The sequence below is a fragment of the Aureococcus anophagefferens genome (assembly GCF_000186865.1).
Source record: "Aureococcus anophagefferens unplaced genomic scaffold AURANscaffold_6, whole genome shotgun sequence".
Lineage (NCBI taxonomy): Eukaryota > Pelagophyceae > Pelagomonadales > Pelagomonadaceae > Aureococcus > Aureococcus anophagefferens.
The window spans coordinates 2,336,306-2,354,836 of NW_008705566.1; the positions used below are offsets into that span (position 1 = coordinate 2,336,306).

General features: G+C 71.2%; 5 protein-coding genes across 5 annotated transcripts; 3 read left to right on the forward strand and 2 right to left on the reverse strand.

The window, feature by feature from the left end:
- Positions 1–768: 768 nt before the first annotated feature.
- Positions 769–2,604, reverse strand: AURANDRAFT_63282 (hypothetical protein; the record flags this gene model as incomplete). The annotated part of the gene is made up of 1 exon (XM_009037480.1): positions 769–2,604. The coding sequence occupies one exon, from the start codon at positions 2,602–2,604 to the stop codon at positions 769–771; it is 1,836 nt and encodes a 611-aa protein (XP_009035728.1).
- Positions 2,605–3,747: 1,143 nt separating this feature from the next.
- On the forward strand, positions 3,748–4,929 carry AURANDRAFT_24590 (hypothetical protein; the record flags this gene model as incomplete). Its single annotated transcript, XM_009037399.1, has 1 exon — positions 3,748–4,929. The coding sequence occupies one exon, from the start codon at positions 3,748–3,750 to the stop codon at positions 4,927–4,929; it is 1,182 nt and encodes a 393-aa protein (XP_009035647.1).
- Positions 4,930–4,932: 3 nt separating this feature from the next.
- On the reverse strand, positions 4,933–5,718 carry AURANDRAFT_24264 (hypothetical protein; the record flags this gene model as incomplete). The annotated part of the gene is made up of 1 exon (XM_009037479.1): positions 4,933–5,718. The coding sequence occupies one exon, from the start codon at positions 5,716–5,718 to the stop codon at positions 4,933–4,935; it is 786 nt and encodes a 261-aa protein (XP_009035727.1).
- Positions 5,719–8,097: 2,379 nt separating this feature from the next.
- On the forward strand, positions 8,098–10,080 carry AURANDRAFT_63284 (hypothetical protein; the record flags this gene model as incomplete). Its single annotated transcript, XM_009037400.1, has 3 exons — positions 8,098–8,195; positions 8,418–9,129; positions 9,358–10,080. The coding sequence occupies 3 exons, from the start codon at positions 8,098–8,100 to the stop codon at positions 10,078–10,080; spliced, it is 1,533 nt and encodes a 510-aa protein (XP_009035648.1).
- Positions 10,081–11,163: 1,083 nt separating this feature from the next.
- Positions 11,164–16,169, forward strand: AURANDRAFT_63285 (hypothetical protein; the record flags this gene model as incomplete). The annotated part of the gene is made up of 3 exons (XM_009037401.1): positions 11,164–12,089; positions 12,289–12,448; positions 12,648–16,169. The coding sequence occupies 3 exons, from the start codon at positions 11,164–11,166 to the stop codon at positions 16,167–16,169; spliced, it is 4,608 nt and encodes a 1,535-aa protein (XP_009035649.1).
- Between the last annotated feature and the right edge of the window lie 2,362 nt (positions 16,170–18,531).

Genomic DNA, 18,531 nt, shown 5'->3' on the forward strand with positions numbered 1-18,531 from the left:
TCCGCGGAGACGTATCATCTCGTGGACTTAAATCTTTTGAATTACAGGTCCCGGCGCGCGTCGGCGGCGGTCCGTCGTGCGCGCGCGCGCCGCGCCCGCGGCGGCGCGGCGCGCGGGCGTGGACCGTCGGCGGCGGGCGGGACGGAGAACATGCTTGTGCACACACGGCGGGCCTAGCTCGAGCGCAGCCAGCGGGCTCGCAGGAGCGTCAGCTCCTCGAGCTCTTCGAGCGACGTGCAGCTCGCGTCGCGCGGCAGCATCGGAGGCGTCGCGCTGCTCGTCGGCGACGTGTCGCCGTCGAGGTCGCCGCTCGCGCAGATCTGCCGCCGTCGCTTGTCCAAGCGCGGACAGTTCTTGCGCTGCGCATCCGAGTCCTGCGTCGGCGTCGTGCAGCGGATCCGATCCGTCAGATTCGGTGGCAGAGCGGTGGACAGCCTCGCGTCGTCGACGTCACTGTCGTCGAAATCGATGGGTTGGAATGCGAGCGGCGCTTCCATCTGCCGCTTCTGCGCCGACGATCGTCCCAGATGCCTTCCCTCGGCCTCCGGCGACACGAGGGCAATCGTGGGCTGCCCTTGGGGGCGTGCCATCACGGTGTCTTCGCAGAAGATCTGGACAGCTGCCTCTCCGGAGAGCGCGTACGTTGCAACCGACCTTCGTACGCCCCTTTTTTAGTCCCTTTGCACTCGTATTGAATGTTCAATGTTTGCGCGTATTGAACTTCGCTTTTGGTTTTTGAAAGTAGAACACAAGTAAACCAATGCGACCTTAGACGAGCTCAAGCTGGCGCTGCGCCGGCGGCGGTCGCGGGCGGCCCGGGTCGGGCGCGTCGGCGTCGAGTTCCTCGAGGAGGGGCCCCATGCCGAGCGGCGCGCCGTGCGTGAGCATCCAGAGCCGCGGCGCGCCCCGGGACGCGAGCGCGTCGGCGACGGCGGAAGCGTCGTAGCTCGCGTGCGTCGGGATGAGCTTGTCGAGGAGCGCGCGCGCGTTCGCGGCCGCGTCGAGGGGCACCCAGCGCGGGTCCTGCGCCGCGAACGCGCCGGCCTTCGCGGCCGCGACGTCGGCACCGGCGTCGGCGACGGCGAGGACCTCGTGGCCGCGGCGCAGCGTGCCGACGACCTTGGCGTCGAGGCGCGGGCCGTCGCGGACGTGCGCGCAAGACGCGACGACGGCGAAGAGCCGCGCGGCGCCCGCCTTCGCCGCGTCCCGCCGGAGCCTCGCGTGCGTCGCCTCCGCCGTCGGGAGCCGCGGGTCGCCGTCGCCGAGCGCGAGGTCCCGCACGTGGCAGGGGTTGTCGCCGGGCGCGCCGTAGGCGAGGACCTCGGACGCGTCCGGCGCGAGCGGCCCGCCGCCGCCGTAGACCTGGAAGCCCAGGTCGTCGGACTTGGGCCGCGGCCGCGGCCGGAACGCGCCCGGCACGGCGCCCGCGACGCGCCAGGGCGCGTCGTCGTCGTCGTCGGCGCGCCAGGCGCGGCCCCGGCCGAGGAAGTTGTCGTCGGACGTCTCGCGGACCCACGCGTTCGCCGACGACCGGCCGCTCGAGCCGTGGTTGTTCAGCTGCGCCGCGACGCCGCCCGGCGAGAGCACGGCGTCGCGGCATCGCACGAGATCCTTGTCGGGCACGGCCGCGTCGATGTTCGCGAAGAACGTGCACCGCCCGAAGGCGCCCGGCCACAGCAGCGCGGCCTCGCGGAGCGCGCCCATGGACGAGAAGACGTGGACCGGCGCGCCGACGAAATTGGCGAACTCCTGGAGCGCCGCCTCCGTCCGCGGCGCCAGCTTGTTGCGCGCGTAGCACGTGTCGACGACGCACGCGGACCGCAACTCGAAGCCGTCGCGGATCAACGCCCCGAGCACCTCCGCGTCGCTGAGCAGCAGGCCCGAGCCGATGGACGCGTAGCGCAGGACGCCCCCGCGGTCGAGCGCACCCGGCGCGCTCCCGAGCCGCTCGCAGCAGAGGTCGCGCGCCAAATCGCGAAACTGCGCGCGGCACCGCGGCCGCGACGGCCGGTAGCAGCTGCAGCTCGAGTCCGCGCACTCGCCGAGCTGGCTTAGCGGGCAGGCGACGCGCGTGAAGCCGCCGGGCTCGTCGAGGTGCGCCGGCAGCGCCACGTAGCCGTCGCGGTCCGACGGCTGGACGCGCGGCGCGAGGCCAACGCACCATCGCGCGAGCGCGTCGCGCGCGCCGTCGGCGCCGAGGTAGGCCTCGGCCCAGGCGTCGCGGGCCGGCGCGACGAAGTGGTACTCGCTCGCCGTGAGGAAGACGCCGCCGAAGCCGCCCGCGCCCGCGCACCGCTCCTGCGCGTCCCAGCGCGATTTCGACAGCGCGGCCGGCTCGCCGACGGTGAAACCGAGGCCGCCGCCGTCGCGGCCGTGCTTGGTCCGCTTCGCCTGGCTCGACCAGCGGCCGACGACCTTGGCGCTCACCCAGCCGTCGACGGGGAACGCGACGTGCAAGCGCGCGACGCCGCAGGCCGATGAAGACGCTTCGACGACGTAGACCGTCTCGCCCTTGGGGACGTCGACGAGGCGCTCGCTGTCGAGCTCGACGCCGGCGCGGCAGACGGCGCCCTTCTTGCCCGTCACGACGAAGAGGCAAGCCATCTTTTTGCACGCGGGGGCTCCCTGTCCACCATCACATCGCGTCGGGCTAAACGCGGCAGATTGAACTTTTACCCTGCCCACGCGGTCGAACTTGCCCTTTGGGAGCCGAGGCGCTCGGCTCGGAGAGCGGCCGCCGCGACAGCGCGTGCGCCGCGCCGCCGGGGAGTGGGGCCGCGGGCTCCCGCACGTGCCTCGGGACCGTCCGTGGCCAGGCCACTGCGAAGACGCCGCGCGCGAAACGGTCCGGGCGTCGTCGAAACGCAACGGCCTCGTCGGAGCGTCCTCTCGAGACGGCTGGCGCGTGTTGGACGTGTTCTGGACCTCGAATGCCTGGTTTCTCCGGGGGAGCTGCGGGGAGGGTTGCTACGAAGAACATGTCTCGCGAAACCAGGCATTCGCCACCGTCGGACCACCCTACGGCCTCGATTCCTCGATTCTCATCGATTGGCGGCGGTCAAAACGAGCCAGTGTGCGGCGCCGCGACGCCCCTGGACGTCCAGAGCGGTTCCGATGCCCTCTCACGACCGATCACCGGGGCTCCGCTGGCCCGCGCGTCAGGTGAACGCGGTACTCGACAGCTACAGCTTGGGCGCCCCCTGCCAGCGCCTCGAAAACGACACCAACACGGTCTACAGCGACGACGCGCCCACGAACGCGGACTGGCGCTGTCGTTGCGTCGAGACATCTTGTCTCGACTCCAGAAGACGCTCGGCCGTCGAAACGGTGCTCTGCGCGCCTGTTTTCCTGCCGTTGGTGCCTCGCCAGTACACCCTAGCCGTACTAAACCAGTACAAACGCGTCGTATACGGCCGTATATACTCGCTTCGGCGCCCCGCGCGACCGCCTGGGGACCGGGCGGACTCCCTGGGCTAGCGTGGACGTGCGTGGCACCCGCCGCCGTCGGGTGGACACGCGTACGTGGCGCTCGCGCACGCCGGAAATCTCCAAAAACCGACATTTTCGGCCATAACCTGTGCCAATCGATGACCTAGCATGATCGGCTGCGGTTCCGGAGCCCCAGATAAACGTCCATCACGATGAGACAAGCAGGGGGTCCGCGGTCGAGGTGCCCAAAATCGTCGATTTTCCAGTGGCGTGGGCAGGGTAAAACTTCAATTTAAGCTCTGCTCGTGGCAAAACATGATGGCGTCGCGCGTCGCGCGCCGCAGCCTGCACAACTTGAGCAGCTACCGGCTCCCATCAACCATCGAAGAGAAGCTCTGCACGCCGGCGCTGATCATCTACGCCGAGCACGTGCGCTGGAACATCGCGCGCGTCGTCGCGGCCTGCGGGTCGCCGACGCGCTGGCAGCCCCACATCAAGACCGTCAAGTCGAGCTGGGCGCTCGACGCGCTCTGCGACGCCGGCGTGCGCCACTTCAAGTGCGCCACGAGCCGCGAGGCCGAGCTCCTCGGGTCGACGCTCGCCGCGCGCGACGGCGCCTTCGAGGTTTTGGTCGCGTTCCCGCACACGGGCCCGACGCTCGCGCGGCTGGGCCGGACGGCCGCGCGCTACGCGGCGAACGTCGCCTGGTCCGTGCTCGTCGAGGACGCGGCGGGCGCCGAGGGCGCGGTGGACGCGGGTCTGGGCGTCTACGTGGACGTGAACTGCGGCATGGATCGCACGGGGACCTCGCTCGACGGCGCCGGCGACGTGCTCGCGCGAGTACGCGCCGTGGCGGGAACCGACCTCGCGGGCATCCACATGTACGACGGCCACGCGGCGTCGCTCGGCGACACGGCGGACGCGCGGAACGCGGCGCTCTTCCCGCTCTACGACGACCTATTGGCCCTCGACGGCGCGCTCGACCTCGTCACCGCGGGCACGCCCGCGCTGCTGCCGAGCCTCGCGCACGCGGGGCTCCGGGACTCGGGGCGGCACCGCGTCTCCGCGGGCACCGTCGTCCTCTCGGACACGCGCGCGGAGGCCCAGTGCCCCCTGGGGCTGCGACCGGCGGCGGTCGTCGCGTCGCGCGTCGTCAGCACGCCGCTCCCGCGCCGGTTCACGCTCGACGCCGGCGTCAAGGCCCTCGCCGCGGACGCGGGCCACCCCATGTGCGCCGTGCTCGGACACGAGGGCTTCGAGCCGCTCATCCCGTCCGAGGAGCACCTGCCCGTCGCCGTGCGCGAGCCGTCGGACCGGCCGACCAAGGGCGACGTCTTCTACCTCGTCCCCAAGCACGTCTGCCCGACGGTGAACCTGGCCGAGTCCGCGCTCCTCGTCGAGGAGGACGGCGCCTTCTCCGAGCTGCCCATCGAGGCGCGCGCGCACCCGCTCTTCCTCGACGAGGGGCCCGTCGAGCGCGCGGCCCGCGTCGCCGCGTAACTCTTACCGCTCGTCGACGCGGACGGAGATGCGGCCGCCGACGTGCGTGCCGCGGTCGTCGAAGGCGACGAGGACGCGGTCGCCCGCCTTCGCCTTCGTCACGGCGAGGGGGTCGCCGGCCGCGCCCGCGAGCCGCACGGTCTCCGCCTGCTGGAGGAACACGTTGCCCTTCTTCCCCCCGCGCTGGAGGTCCACGCGGAGCGTCGGCCGCGGCTCGACCTTGGCGCGGCCGACCTCCGCGGCGCGCGACCCGCGGCCCGACACGACGAGGACCCGGTCGCCGGCGCCGACCTCGGACAAATACTTCGTCTTGCCGTCGGCCATGGCCACGTACGAGTGCACGGGCCCCGCGTTGCAGCGAAACGGCCGCGGCGGCACGAAGCCGCCCGTCGCCGTCTCCCCGAGCACGAGCGCCAGCGCCTTCGCCGACGACCCCACCAGGCAGCCCTCGTCGTGGGCCATGAGCGACGTCAGGTCCAGCGCGACGCGGTCCGACACGGAGCCCTCCTCGACGCCGACGACGTCCCAGGCTTCGAGCGTCGGGCCGGCGTCCCGCGCGTCGACGTCGCGCGCCAACGCGTCGTCGGCCGCGTCCTCCGCGCGCTGCGCCTTGGCGATCGTCGCCGCCTCCAGCGTCGCGGCGTCGCAGCCGTCTTCCAGCACGAGCGCGTCGACGCCGCGGCGCAGCGCGAACGCGAGGCCCGGCACGTCCTCGGCCTCGGCGACGGAGCAGGCGACGCGCGTGCCCGAATCCTCCGCGGCGCCCAACAAATTCTCCGCGACGATCATGGGCTGGCCGGCGAGCGCGTCGACGTGCAACCAGTCGACGCTGCCGACGAGCGCGGTCGCGCGTTTCTGCGTCTCGCCGCAGGACACGACCGTCGAGCCGCCGGCGATGGCGCCTTTCGAGCGCAGCTTGCAGACGCCGTCGGCTTCTGCGTCGGCGACGAGGCATGCTGCGTTGCTGAATGCGGCGGCGGTGTCCTCCGTGCAGAGGACGCGGTCGAAGAGGTCGTTGTCGAGCGTTTTTGGACTGCCGCCGCGCCGCGCGTCGAGCCAGACCTCCATGCGGCCCAGCGATGCGACCATTACTGGGGTTATGAAGAGCAGGCGGCGCATGTGTCGTTGCGCCTGTGTGTCCGATGCCCGCGGAGATTAGCGTGTCCGATCAGTGTGTCCGATGCGACGCCGGCAGCGGCGGCGCCGCGGCAGACGCCGAGGTCAGCGGCAACTCGACTGCGCTGAAGCGATGTTGCCGTGATGCGATCCGCGCACGGTCTCGAAGCACCCGCGAGTCGAACGAAACTAACAGAACAGCCCCTAGACCGGCCGCTTGGCGCGCGTCGTGGCCTTGGCCCAGTCGCGGTAGCCCGGCGCGCGGCGGTTGTCGACGTGCCGGACGAAGTCGACGAAGTCCGCGGGCTTGCGCCACGTGGAGTGCATGCCGTCGGTGTAGTAGCGGACGCCGGAGGCCGGGTCGACCTCCTCGGCCCAGGACGACGGCGGCTCCCACTGGGACTCGTCCGTCGCCGAGTTCCAGTAGTAGACCGCGCCCTGGTCGTCCTTGAGCTCGTACCAGCCGCGCGGCGGCGCGGACTTGGGCTTGGGGAACTTGCGCGGCGCGCGTTTGGGCGCGACGCCGACGCGCTTGTCGGACCGCGAGTTGAAGAGCGACGGCGGCTTGGAGCCGAAGAGCCGCGCGCCCTGGTCCATGCGCTTCATGAATTCCGACGCCGCGCGCTTGAGCTTCGACGGCGACGCGTCGAAGGCGTCGTCGTCGTCCTCCGGGTGGACGGCCGCGGCCCTGGGCTTGCGCGGCGGCGGGGAGAAGAGGGCCGTCGTCGCCGGCGCCACCGTCGTGACGACGACGACCTCGCGGCTCCAGTCCGACGCCGCGGCGTCGCCGTTCGCGGCGACGCGGACGCGGAACGCGTAGGGCGTGTTCGGCTCCAGGTTCTTCTTGCGGCAGAGGGCCTGCTGCACGGACGCCGTGACCCAGACGCCCGCGTCGCGCTTGCGCCACTGGAACTCGAAGGACCGGTCCGCCTCCGCGTGCTCCCACGCGAGGTCGACCGTCGACGCCGTGACGTCCGTCGCCCGCAGCGCGATGGGCGGGCTCGCCGCGCGCCGGCCGTGGCGCTTCTTCGCGGCCATGCCCGCCATCAAGTCGTCGAACATGGAGCTGTGCTTCGCCGCGCGCCGCGCCGCCTCCTCCCGCAGGCGCGCCGCGGCCTCCTCGGCCTCGCGCTCGAGCCGCTGGGCCCGCAGCATCGCCTCGGCGCGCGCGCGCTCCGCGTTCAGCTTCGCGCCGCGGGCCAGGCGCTCGGCCCGGCAGCGCTCCGCGTGGGCCGCGCGCTTCCGGTCGAGCTCCGCCTTCTTTTCCCGCAGCCGCCGGTGCCGCTCGACGGCCGCCGCGGCCGCCTTCGCCTGCCGGAGCTCCGCGCCGCGCTCCTCGGCCCGCTGCTCGGCGGCGCGGCGGTCCGGCGGCGCGGGCCGCTGCTGGCGGTGCGGCGGCACGAAGTGCGCGCGGCCGCCGCGCGCGACGCCGCCGCCGCCGAAGCCCCGCTGCCGCGCGTTCGTCCGCTCGAAGCGCGCGGTCGCGCGCTCGCGCCGCGCGTCGGCGCAGGCGGCCTTGCGCTTCTCCCAGGCCTTGGCCGCGGCCTCGGCGCCGCCGGGCTCGAGGAGCTTGTCGTAGGCCGTTTTTATCGCCTGGAAGAGCGCCGTCGTCTTGTCGTTCTTGTCCGGGTGGTACTTCAGCGCGAGCTTCCGGTAGGCCTTCTTGATCGCCGACTCGTCGGCGCCGGGCTCGATGCCCAGGGAGCCGTAGGGGTCCGCGACGACGGCCGCGAGGCATTTCTTCAGCAGGGCGCCGCCCTCGAGCGTGCCGCCGTTGTCGTTGAGTAATGCGTAGGCCGCTTCCCGCGCGGCGTCGCTCGTCTCTCGCTTCGCGAAGAGCAGGTCCGCGTGCCGCAGCGCGGCGGCGCTCACGGGCAGCGACGGGGCTGCCATGCTCTTATGCCATCGTTTACGCTGCCCCGAGAGCGCGTTTTTGAACGGTGTCAACTCCCAGGGGCAACTTGGACATCGAAGGGCATCATCGCCTCAGTCGTTAGAGTTGTGTCGACCACAAAAGTCGAACGGCTCCTCGACCAATCGAACAAAAGGCAGATGCCACCGCAGCGGGTGCTTACTAGATGCGTTGCGTTGATCGCGACCGCCGACGCTCTCGCAGCGCCGCGGAGCTACCTGCGCAACGAGCTCTCGCAGTTGCTCCTCCAGCGGGCGCGCACCGGCGCCGCAAACTTTCAAAAAAACAAATCGCCGTCGGCGAGGCAGCTGCCTGCGCGCGCGCCGCTTCGCCCCGCGGCACATCCCCAGCGACGCGCCAAGCTCGCCGCGCGACATCGCGCGCGACGCGCCGCGACCTCGAACCTCCTTGCTCGAAGAGCCGCGGCCGCGCGATCGAATCGGAGCCGCGCCGCTCGTAGACCGGCCGCTTCCCTCCCGCAGGCCGTGCAGACGCAGGTCTGCTACCTCGCCGGGTTCCACGATGAGCCCAAGGCGAAGTGGGTCGCGGCCTTTGGCGAGCCGTCCGTCACGCTCGACGTCGAGCGCGTCTCGGACAAATCCGTCCAGCCGCGGTACCACGGCCTCGACGCGTTCTGCGAGGAGAGCGGGACGCCGGACGCCGTGGACTACTTCAGCGCGATGATCCGCGCGGCGACCGTGCGCTACTCCGTGCGCTACGAGGTCGGCACCGTCGACGACGGCCGCGGGAGCGCCGCGGCGGCGGCGCCCGAGGGCCTCGCGGGGGCGACGTCCGGCGCCGCGGACCTGCTCGGCTCGGCGTGCCAGTTCCCGGACGCGAGCCTCGCGCCCAAGTACACGGCCTCGAAGGCCGCGGGCGGCTCGTCGGCGCCGTCCTGGATGGCCGGCGGCGTCGGCGCGGCGGCCGCGAGCCGGCGGCGGAACCCGTTCCTGCGGCGCGAGCGGACCGCGCCCGCGTGGCGCGCGGCCTGCGACGCGTCGGGCGTCGCGTCCTACGCCGACTTTGGCGTCCGACTCGGCGCCTCGGCGGCCGGGGCGCCCGCCGGCCGCCGCGTGGCGGCCCCGACGGCCGCCGCGTGGCGCGCGGCCTGCGACGCGTCGGGCGTCGCGTCCTACGCGGACTTTGGCATCAAGCTCGCCGCCGCCGGCGTCGTCAGCAAGGCGCCGGCCGCACCGGCGGTCTCCGCGGCCGCCCCCGCCCGGGCCGTCCCCTCGCTCATGAGCCACTTCGCCGACGCGGCGCCCGCCGCGTCCGCCCGGGCCTCGAGAGCCGCCGGGGCCTCGAGAGCCGCGGACACGTCGTCCGCGCCGCCGTGGATGGCCGCGGGCCCGGCGCCGCGCGCGTCGCCCGCCGCCAGGGCCGCGGCCGCCCCCGCCGAGGCCGGCCCCTTGGCCTCCAACCCCGCGGCCGCGTGCCGGCGGCGGAACCCGTTCCTCAAGCGCGAGAAGAAGTACGTCGAGTACGACGAGACCATCGAGCCCAAGCAGATGGCGCAGCTCATCATGCGGACGCGCGAGCAGCTCGCGGCGGAGATCTCCTACGACCTGCGCGCGCTCGTGCCCGACGCGTCGCCCGCGAGCGTCGCGAACATGGCCGCGCGGCCCGCGGCGTCGATGTACGACCACTCGCCGCTCCGCCGCGCGTCCTTCGACCTGTGCGAGCGCCTCGCGACGCGGACGGCGGCGCTCATCGCGATCCAGGAGGTGCCGGCGGCCTGGGCCCGCTACCTCAAGACGCGCCTCGCGCCCGACGACGTCGACCGGCGACCGCGCGCCGCGGCGCCGCCGGCCGGCGACGACGGCGGCGCGCTCGCGCGCGAGCTCGCGGACCGCGTCTGCGAGCTGCAGCAGTACCGCGACGCGCTCGGCGACCACTGCGCGGACACGGGCAAGGCCGCGGCCTGGCTCCAGGACCTGCTGGACACGCCGGCCTTCGAGAGCGCGAGCGGCTCGGCCATCGACCCGCCGGCGATCGCGAACAACATCCTCCGCATCCGCGGCGAGCTCGCGGCGGCCTGGGCCGAGGCCATCGTCGACGACGTCAAGGGGGAGCACGCGGTGCTCCGCCGGGAGATCCTCGAGCGCTCACTCGTCGCCGAGTGAATCGACCCGTAGCCGGACGCGCGCTCCAACCACGAAGTGCACATAGACCCCCCCCCCCCGCTCGCCCGCGAACTGAACATAGCCGAGGCCCCCGTCGCGGGGCCATCTCGTTAAACTTAAAGATCCGAGTCCGCGCCGTCACGCGACCTCCGCGCCGCCCGCGGTGGAGAGCTCCGTGTCCCGCGGCTCCGGCTCGTCCTCCTCCGGCTGCTTGAAGCTCTTCACGAGCTTCGTCGCCCCGACGGCCAGGACGCCGATGATGGCGATGACGAGCAAAAGGCCACCGATGGCGTAGAGGAAGCGCAGGCCCAGGTGTCGCTTGTCGTCGTCGTCGTCGCCGTCGTCGTCGCCGCCGCCGCCGGTCTCCGGCTCGAGCACGTTGCAGCCGTCTTCCGTGCACCTCGAGCACTCCCAGTCGCCGGTCCAATCGAAAGCGCCGGAGCCTTTGTTGTAGTCGCAGCCTTGGCTCGTGGACGGCGAGTAGCACTCGCCGCGGGCGACGTACTGGCGGCAGCGGCCGCCGATGTCGTTGTCGTCCCAGTCGGGATTGGGAATGCTACGTAGGGATGGCGAGTTCGGATCGCGTCGCGGATATCCCCGGGGCGACGCGGCGATCCGTTGCGTCGCGCGCGCGTCTCTCGTGTCTGCGCGAAGGTTTAGAAACTCACTCGTTGGTGTAGGTCATCAGCAGGCATTCCGTGTATTGCTCCGGCAAGGTGCTGCAGTCGAAGACGTAGTTGTCCTCCTCGCGCCATTCCTGCTCGTAGGTTGCCTTGTCTTCGACGCCCGTCAGCGAGCTGCAATCGTACTCGCCGCTCTGAGGCTGGTACATTTTCCAGCCTTCGAAGCATTTGATGGCCAGCGCGCTCGGCGCGAGCAGCAGCAGCAGCCCAGATCGCGATCGGAAGCCCATCTAGAACGTTACAAAAATGCACCCAAGTCAATTAAGCGTCGTTGCACTTTTGAGCGCTGGCCCGGCCGGCGGCAGCCCGCGTCGGCGCGCGCGCTGCCCGCGGCCGCCGCGCCGCCGCAAACACAACAGCCCGCGTCGGCGCTGCCCGCGGCCGCCGCGCCGCCGCAACCATGGACGACCTCGACATGGGCGCGCTCGACATTTTAGGCGCGGGCATCGTGACGACCAACGAGGCGTCCAAGGACCCGGAGGAGGAGGCGCGCAAGGCCGAGGCCGCGCGCCACGAGGCGGCGTCCGACGCGCTGAGCACGGCCATCAAGACGGAGGCGCTGAGCAAGGGCCTCGCGACGAAGTTCAAGCTGACGCACGCGAACAAGGACGACGCGGGCAAGCGCGTGAACCTGCTGCTCGTCGACCAGGTGACGTCGACGTCCGTGCGGCTCCGGTGGACGCGGCCGAAGACGCGCTACCGCCTCGACGGCGTGCGCATCATGATGCGCGAGTCCTACGGCGGCCAGGGCTTCGGGAGCGGCGCGTTCACGACCGTCGTCGAGCACACGCGCGAGCCGGAGACGCGGAGCCGCGTCGTCACGTCGCTCAAGTCGGACACGGAGTACGAGTTCCAGCTCGCGGCCGTGCACGACCGCGCCCAGAAGAAGGGCGGCGCCAAGCCCATGATCGTCGACGGCACGAGGGTGACGTCGAACCCCATCCGGACGACGAAGGCGACGTACTGCCAGGCGTTCTTCTTCGAGGAGCCGCAGGAGATCGACCGGCTCTGGTCCGTGTTCTTCGGGATCTTGACCCGGGGCGGCGAGGGCGGCGCCAACGCGCTGGCGTCGGGCGACGACTACGTGCTCGCGCAGAAGCTGACCATCGCCCAGAGCGACCCGAAGCCCGCCGCGCCGTCGGACGACGACCCGCACCCGCGGCCGTGCTGCCTCACGGGGCGCCAGTGCCTCGTGCTGAACCTGCCCGGCGGCCTCGACGGCGGCTGCTGCGCGGACATCGAGGTCAAGGAGAGCCGGCGCTACCGCGTCGAGGTCTTTGTGTACCACGACTGCTCCACGGACCGCGAGGAGCTGCCGCACGCTGTGTGGAATTCAAATCTTCAACCCGACTTCAATGTGCACGTATTCGAATGTTTTGACACAAGCACTTCCGCCGTGCTTCGAGAATTCGACGAGAGCAATCGATTCGTCCAAAAATCAACCAAATCGGCTTCGATGTGACCGAGCGAGAGAGTTCTCAAGTTTGGCCCCGACGTCCCAGCTCACTGGTTGATTTGCACACAGGCCGCACGACTCGGGCTGCGCGCTCGTGGGCTTCGACTACAAGGACCGCTACTCGGAATCGAAGCGGGCGCGCATGGTGCGCCAGTGGGAGAAGCTCGAGGTGGAGATCATCGGCGCGCCGGGCGACCGCGCGAAGATCGCCGTGCAGGCGACGCGCAGTGTGGAAATCAAATCTTCAACCCGACTTCAATGTGAGCGTACGCGACAGTTTCGACGCAACCTTTTTGGCTGCGCTTCGAGAACTCGACGAGAGCAATCGATTCGTCCAAAAATCAGCCGAATCGACGTCGATGTGACCGAGCTAGAGAGTTCTGAAGTTTGGTCAGGACCACCCAAACCAGCGGTTGAATTCGGCACAGGCGACGCGCATCTACCAGGGCGCGGTGCTTTTGGACGCGTGCCGCGTCTTCATGCTCGGCCGCGACGAGGTCGGCGACTGCTGCTCCGAGCTCGAGAAGGCCGCGGGCGAGCCGCGGCTCAACGAGACGGGCGTCCTGCGCGTCACGGTGCTCGAGGTCATCAACCTGCCGCGCTTCGCGGGCGAGGCGCCGCCGCAGCTGCCCGACAAGGCCTACCCCCTCGCGGAGAAGGACGCGGCGACGATCCTCGACGACGACGGCCTCGACGACGACGAGCCCAAGGTCGCGCGGCGCGCGACGGTGAACAAGAAGGCGAGCGGCAAGGAGCGGCCGTCGAAGCCGCGGCTCGTCATCAAGTGGGGCGCGAAGGTCGTCGGCGAGTCGGAGCCCTTCGACCCCATCGAGGAGGAGAAGCACGCGCTGAGCCCCGTCGGCGGCGTCACGCCCCAGGCCATCGCCGTCGACGCCGCGCGGCCGACGTGGAGGGAGTGCGACACGACGCGCCACGTCCTCAAGGTCAAGGCGTCCGCGAAGCTCGGCGGCATCGGCGTCACGGACAATATCGCGGGCCAGGTCGCCAAGTCCATGATGCGCGACTCCGTGCTGGAGATCGAGGTCCAGGACACGGCCGTCCGCGGCGTCGCCGCGCGCGCGCGGCGCCGCAAGTTCGAGCTCGGCTCCGTCGGCGACGCGCAGAAGGCGCGCGAGGGCGCCGCGGGCAAGCGGCGGACGACGATGCGGAGCCTCGTCAAGCGGCCGGGCACGCCGTCCAAGGGCGCGGGCGACAAGAGCGACGACGAGCAGAAGGCCGAGGACGACGCGGCGGCCCGGGAGGCGGAGCGCGAGCGCCTCGTCGAGGAGCGGAGGACGCGGGCCGCGGAGGAGAAGGCCCAGCGCGCGCGGCGGCAGGACGCGCTCCTCGCGCGGCGGCAGACCGCCGTCTTCGGCCTCGCGCCGGCGCAGGCGCGGCCCACGAGCCCCGGGAGCGAGCAGCGCGAGGCGCCGGGCAAGCTCCCGCCGCGGCCGGGCACGCCGGGCACGGACAGCGAGGACGAGCACCTCCGGGAGCAGATCGTCGACACGTCGAAGACGGAGACGCAGCACGTCGACGCGCTCGCGTCGAACGCGGGCCTGGCCATCGCGGGCCAGCAGGGCCTCCTCGCCGCGTCGCGCGGCGAGCAGCGCCGCGGCGGCGGCCGCATGACCATGTTCGGCCGCAAGAAGCCCGACGAGGACGACGGCGGCGGCGCGCCCATCGGGCGCCTGCGGCTGACGACGCGCGAGCTCATGTGCGCGCCGCCGTACCGCGCGTGGTACCGCCTCGAGGACGAGACGGGCCTGACGCACATGTGCGTCGCGCTCCTCGTGCGCTTCTGGGACCCCGTGCCCCGCGTGCCCGTCTTCAGCTTCATGGCGCGCGACGTCGCCAAGAAGGAGAAGGAGGCGGAGAAGGAGCGCGCGCTCCTGTCGTCGAAGACGAAGCAGTTCCAGGAGGAGAAGCGGAAGCAGCGCGAGATCGCCAAGTCCATCGGGGCCCTGAGCCGCAAGCTCGCGACGGAGTGCCTCAACCCGAAGCAGCGCAACACCTACTTCGGCAAGCTCCTCTTCATGCTCGGCTGCTCCGCGGGCGCGCGCGTCGCCAAGGCGGGGTCGTCCAAGTCGAAGAAGGAGGTCAACGACGGCGAGACGAAGAAGAACCTCCAGGGCGCCATCGCGACGATGACCATCGACCGCATGGACCCGACGGAGGCCCAGCAGCGCATCCCCGTGCCCGAGCTCCTGAAGCGCAAGGCGGAGATGGTCCGCCAGGGCGTCCTCGAGGAGTGCGTCGCGAACCTCTGCAACCCGCGGACCCAGGAGAGCGCCGCGGCGCTCATCGCGGCCGTCGTCACGTTCCCGCGCGTCCTCATCGTCAACTCGTCCGATATCCACCGCTGCTCCGCGGCGCTCCAGGGCCTCGTGCGGGGCCTGGGCGTCCTCGACTTCATCGAGGAGGCCTGCGACGTCTACTGCGCGGAGATCCAGGGCGCCGGCGCGTCCGCCAAGGACGACGACAACGCCATCAGCGACGCGAGCCGCGCCGTCGCGCCCATGTCCGTCGCGGAGAAGGCGTGCGCCGCGGCCTTCGAGGGCGGCCGCTGCGCGCCCGCGCGGGCGCCGCCGGCGGCGACGGCCGGCGCGCTGCTCGCCGTCGTCTTCGGCGGCGCGCGGACCATGCTCGTCACGGAGATGAGCCAGCGGCCCTGCCTCTTCCCCGTGCTCGCGCGCGCGGTCCAGGAGAACGTGCCCTGCGCGAAGAAGTGCCTCGAGAACCTCAACTTCGCCATCCAGTTCCCGCCGAAGCTCGTGCACCAGTACCGGCGCTTCCGCGTGCTCGTGCCCTACCTCCACGACGAGTACTGGCGCTGCCCGTCGCTCGAGATGGAGATGGACGCGAACGAGGAGGAGATGCAGAACGCGTGCCGCGGCGCGCGGAAGCGCGCGCGCGCCGCGGAGCGGCACCGCCTCGCGACGGGCGCTTTCCCGCGGCGCGTGCGCGTGCCCGTGCGCGACACGCCCCTCAAGGTCGCCGACGCGTCGTCCGACTTCTCGACCAAGGTCACGGCCGCGGGGAGCCACGCGTTCTTCCTCGAGGACGCCGCGCGGCCGGACCTCGAGTTCGTCGCCGTCGCCTACGGCGAGATGCGCGAGGGCGCGCTCGAGGACCTGAGCGCGGAGATGGACGCCGCCGTGGGCAGCCCGCGGCCGGGCACGGGCGCGAAGCGGTCCAAGTCGCCGGGCACGCCGAAGCGCGGCAAGAGCCCCGAGCGCCCCAACAGCCGGCACCGCCACACGCCGAAGCGGCCCCTCACGCCCGAGGAGCGCCAGGCCAAGGCCGCGGAGCGCGCGCGGCTCCTCGAGGGCGGCACGCCCGCCGACGACGACGAGAAGCAGGAGGAGGACGTGCAGAAGAAGTTCGCCGCGTTCTTCCACCGCGACTCCGAGAGCGACGCGAACGAGTCGTCCGACGACGGCGGCTCCGACAGCGAGCTGTCCATGGAGGGCGCGGAGCAGAAGAAGCGCGCCAAGACGCCCAAGGCGCCCGAGGTCGAGGGCGCGGGCTCCGCGGGCCTCGCGGCCATCGGCCTCGGCAAGGCCTGGCGCCGCAAGTCCATGGTCAAGAGCCAGGCCGACGCCGACGCGCGCGCCAAGGCCGTGGGCGACGTCGCGGCGAACCCGCTCCAGCTCGAGTTCGTCGAGAAGGAGGAGGAGCCGCGCCGCGGCTCCGTCAAGGGCGCGTTCTCGGCGTTGGCCGGCGGCTCCAAGTGGAAGAACATGATCAAGCCGAAGAAGGCGGACCTGCCCGTGCCGGAGCCGGGCGACGGCGACGCGCCGCTCAACCCCCAGGTCGGCCGGCGCCGGTCCTTCGGCATGGCCGCGTCCGCGCGGTCGCTGGGGGCCATGAAGAAGCTCCGCGCGAAGATCAAGGGCGACGGCGGCGACGACGACGAGCCGCCGCCGTCGTCCGAGGAGGACGGGTAAGCATGTGCACTCGAGCGTCGCGGCCTAGGCAGCGCCGCGTCTCCCCAAGAGCCCGCCCCCCGACGCGCGCGACGTCGTCGGCCGGGCCGAGGCCGCCCACGAGCTCCTTAAGCGCGAGCGCCGCGCCAGGGGGGGGGGGGGGGGCGACAGGGCGGCTCCGCGTCGACCGCCTCGACGCGCGCGCGGACGCCGAGCGCGACGCCGCGGCCCTCGCGCGACGGTTCGTCGAGGCGGAGGCTAACTGACGCGCCCGGGAACGTGGGAGAATCTTGATTAGGGCCCTACTCCTACTTCTTCGCGAGGCACTTCTCCTTGCTCTTCTTCCACTTGCAGCCCGCCCGTTTGCACTTGCTGGCTTTCTTCTGCTTCGCGCAGTCCGCACACTTCTCCTTCTTCGCGTTCCACGCGCAGCCGGCGGCCTTGGTGCACTTCTTTTCCTTCTTCTGCTTCTTGCAGGAAGTTCCCGAGGAGGCCATGCACTGCCCCCTCTTCCACTAGCAGCCGTCTGCCTTCTTGCAGGGCTTCCTCTCCGCGTTCGGGCGCCCTTCGTTCTTACACGCAGGTGCCGCAGGCCACGGGGCAGGCATCCTTCGCTTTGACCTTGTCGTCGCTCTTTCTGCTGCAGCGTGAGTCGGGCTTTTCGGCGACCCACCGGCAGTTGTTGCTGCTTTTCTTCGAGAACCAGGTCTCGTCGTCCTCGCAAGCGGGCTCGCACTCGCCGCAGGTCGCGGGGCAGGCCTCGCGCGCTCCGTCTTTGCCGTCGCAGCGGAACGTCTTCTCGGCGATCCACGCGCAGCCGCGGCCGTCCTTGCCGTCGTAGAGCCAGTCGTCGTCGTCCTCGCAGCGGGTCGCCGTCGGCGTGGTCGTCGGCGCGGGCGTCGGCTTTTTTTTTTTCTCTCGAGACAGGCCGACTAAATCATGTCTCCCCCACCCCCACCCCCCAAAAAACAGGAGGAAAGGGGGGAAGAGAGAGGATCCGCTTGACCCAGCTGGGGACGCCCCCTTTCGCGTCACGAGCTGAGCCGTGTGCAGGATTGGGCGGGTCACGCCCCTGAACCTACACGCTCGCTCGCGCGACTACAGGGGGGGGACCGCAAAAGCCGCACTTGATCTTCAAACTCGTCGTGCGGTATGCAGGAGAGCGAATGGAGAATCCTGGACCACCAGCTCGTGCGCCTGTACGCCCTCTCGACGCGCTCCCGCTCCGCTCGTATCTGCGTCTCCATCTCACGTTGCCACTCCAACAGGCGATGGCGCTCGCGCTGTTGAGCCAATTCTTTGGTGAGATAGACATCCAGCTTTCTGGAGCTCTGGTGCACGCTCGATCGCACGCGAGCCCTGCGCACGTGCTCACGAAGGACATTTGACGAGATCCTCGCGGCTCATGCCGCAGCGAGCGTGAGATGTGGCATAGAGAGGTTGTATAGAACCATACAAGCCCATATTATTGTCGTACCAGAACGTCTCGGAGTCGCCGGCGCGGCACCGGGCCGACATTTTCGCCAGCCGCTCCGCGTCGCGCGCCGCCTTTTGCGTCGCGAGCTTCTCCCTCCGCGCCTTGCCGGGCTTGCTGTCCAGGCACCGGGGCGCCGTCGCCTCCTCGAGCGTCGGCGGGAGCTCGCCGAGCCAGATGAAGGGCCGCAGGCCCGCGTCCGACGCGTAGAGGAGCTTGTTGAGGAAGAGCGGCCAGAGGCGAAACAGGTAGTAGGGCCCGTTCGCGACCATGAGGAGCGCGGGGGCGCCGTCCTGGGGCTTCGTCGCGGCGCCGGGCGCGTACTCGCAGACCGCGGGGCGGCGCAGGAAGCGGTCGTGGGCCCGCCGGTCGCGGTTGCGACGAACGTCGTGCCGTCGCCGAACGTGAAAACGAGCTCGGGGCCGCGGCCGCCGCGCGCCGCGTCCTTGACGTTGAGGCCGATGCGCCCGACGTCGAAGGTGCAGCCCACGTCGATGGCGCCGAAGTCCTTCATCCAGTCGCAGTGGTCCGACCCGCAGCGCCCCACGGACCCGGCCCGCGCCCAGTCTTTCACGTAGTCGTCCATGGCGCCCGCGCTCCACGTCGGCTCGGAGGACGCCGCCGTCGGGGCACCCAGGAGGGCGACGACGAGGGGGAGCGACCATCGCCATCGAGACGGACGCGGACGCATATCGTTCGTCGATCGGGTCCGCGTGGCGACCACCGGTCTCCACCTGGAGGAGATCTACATGTACGATCGCCGATGTCGAAGTGGAGGACGCGACGATCGAGGCACCTCGAGACGCCTCTCGAGGTGTCGATCGTGAGGCGTATCGTGCTCTCGCTCCTCGCTCCGCTACGCTAGCCCTCCCCTTTGATCCTCCCTCCCTTCGATTCCTCCCTGCGCCG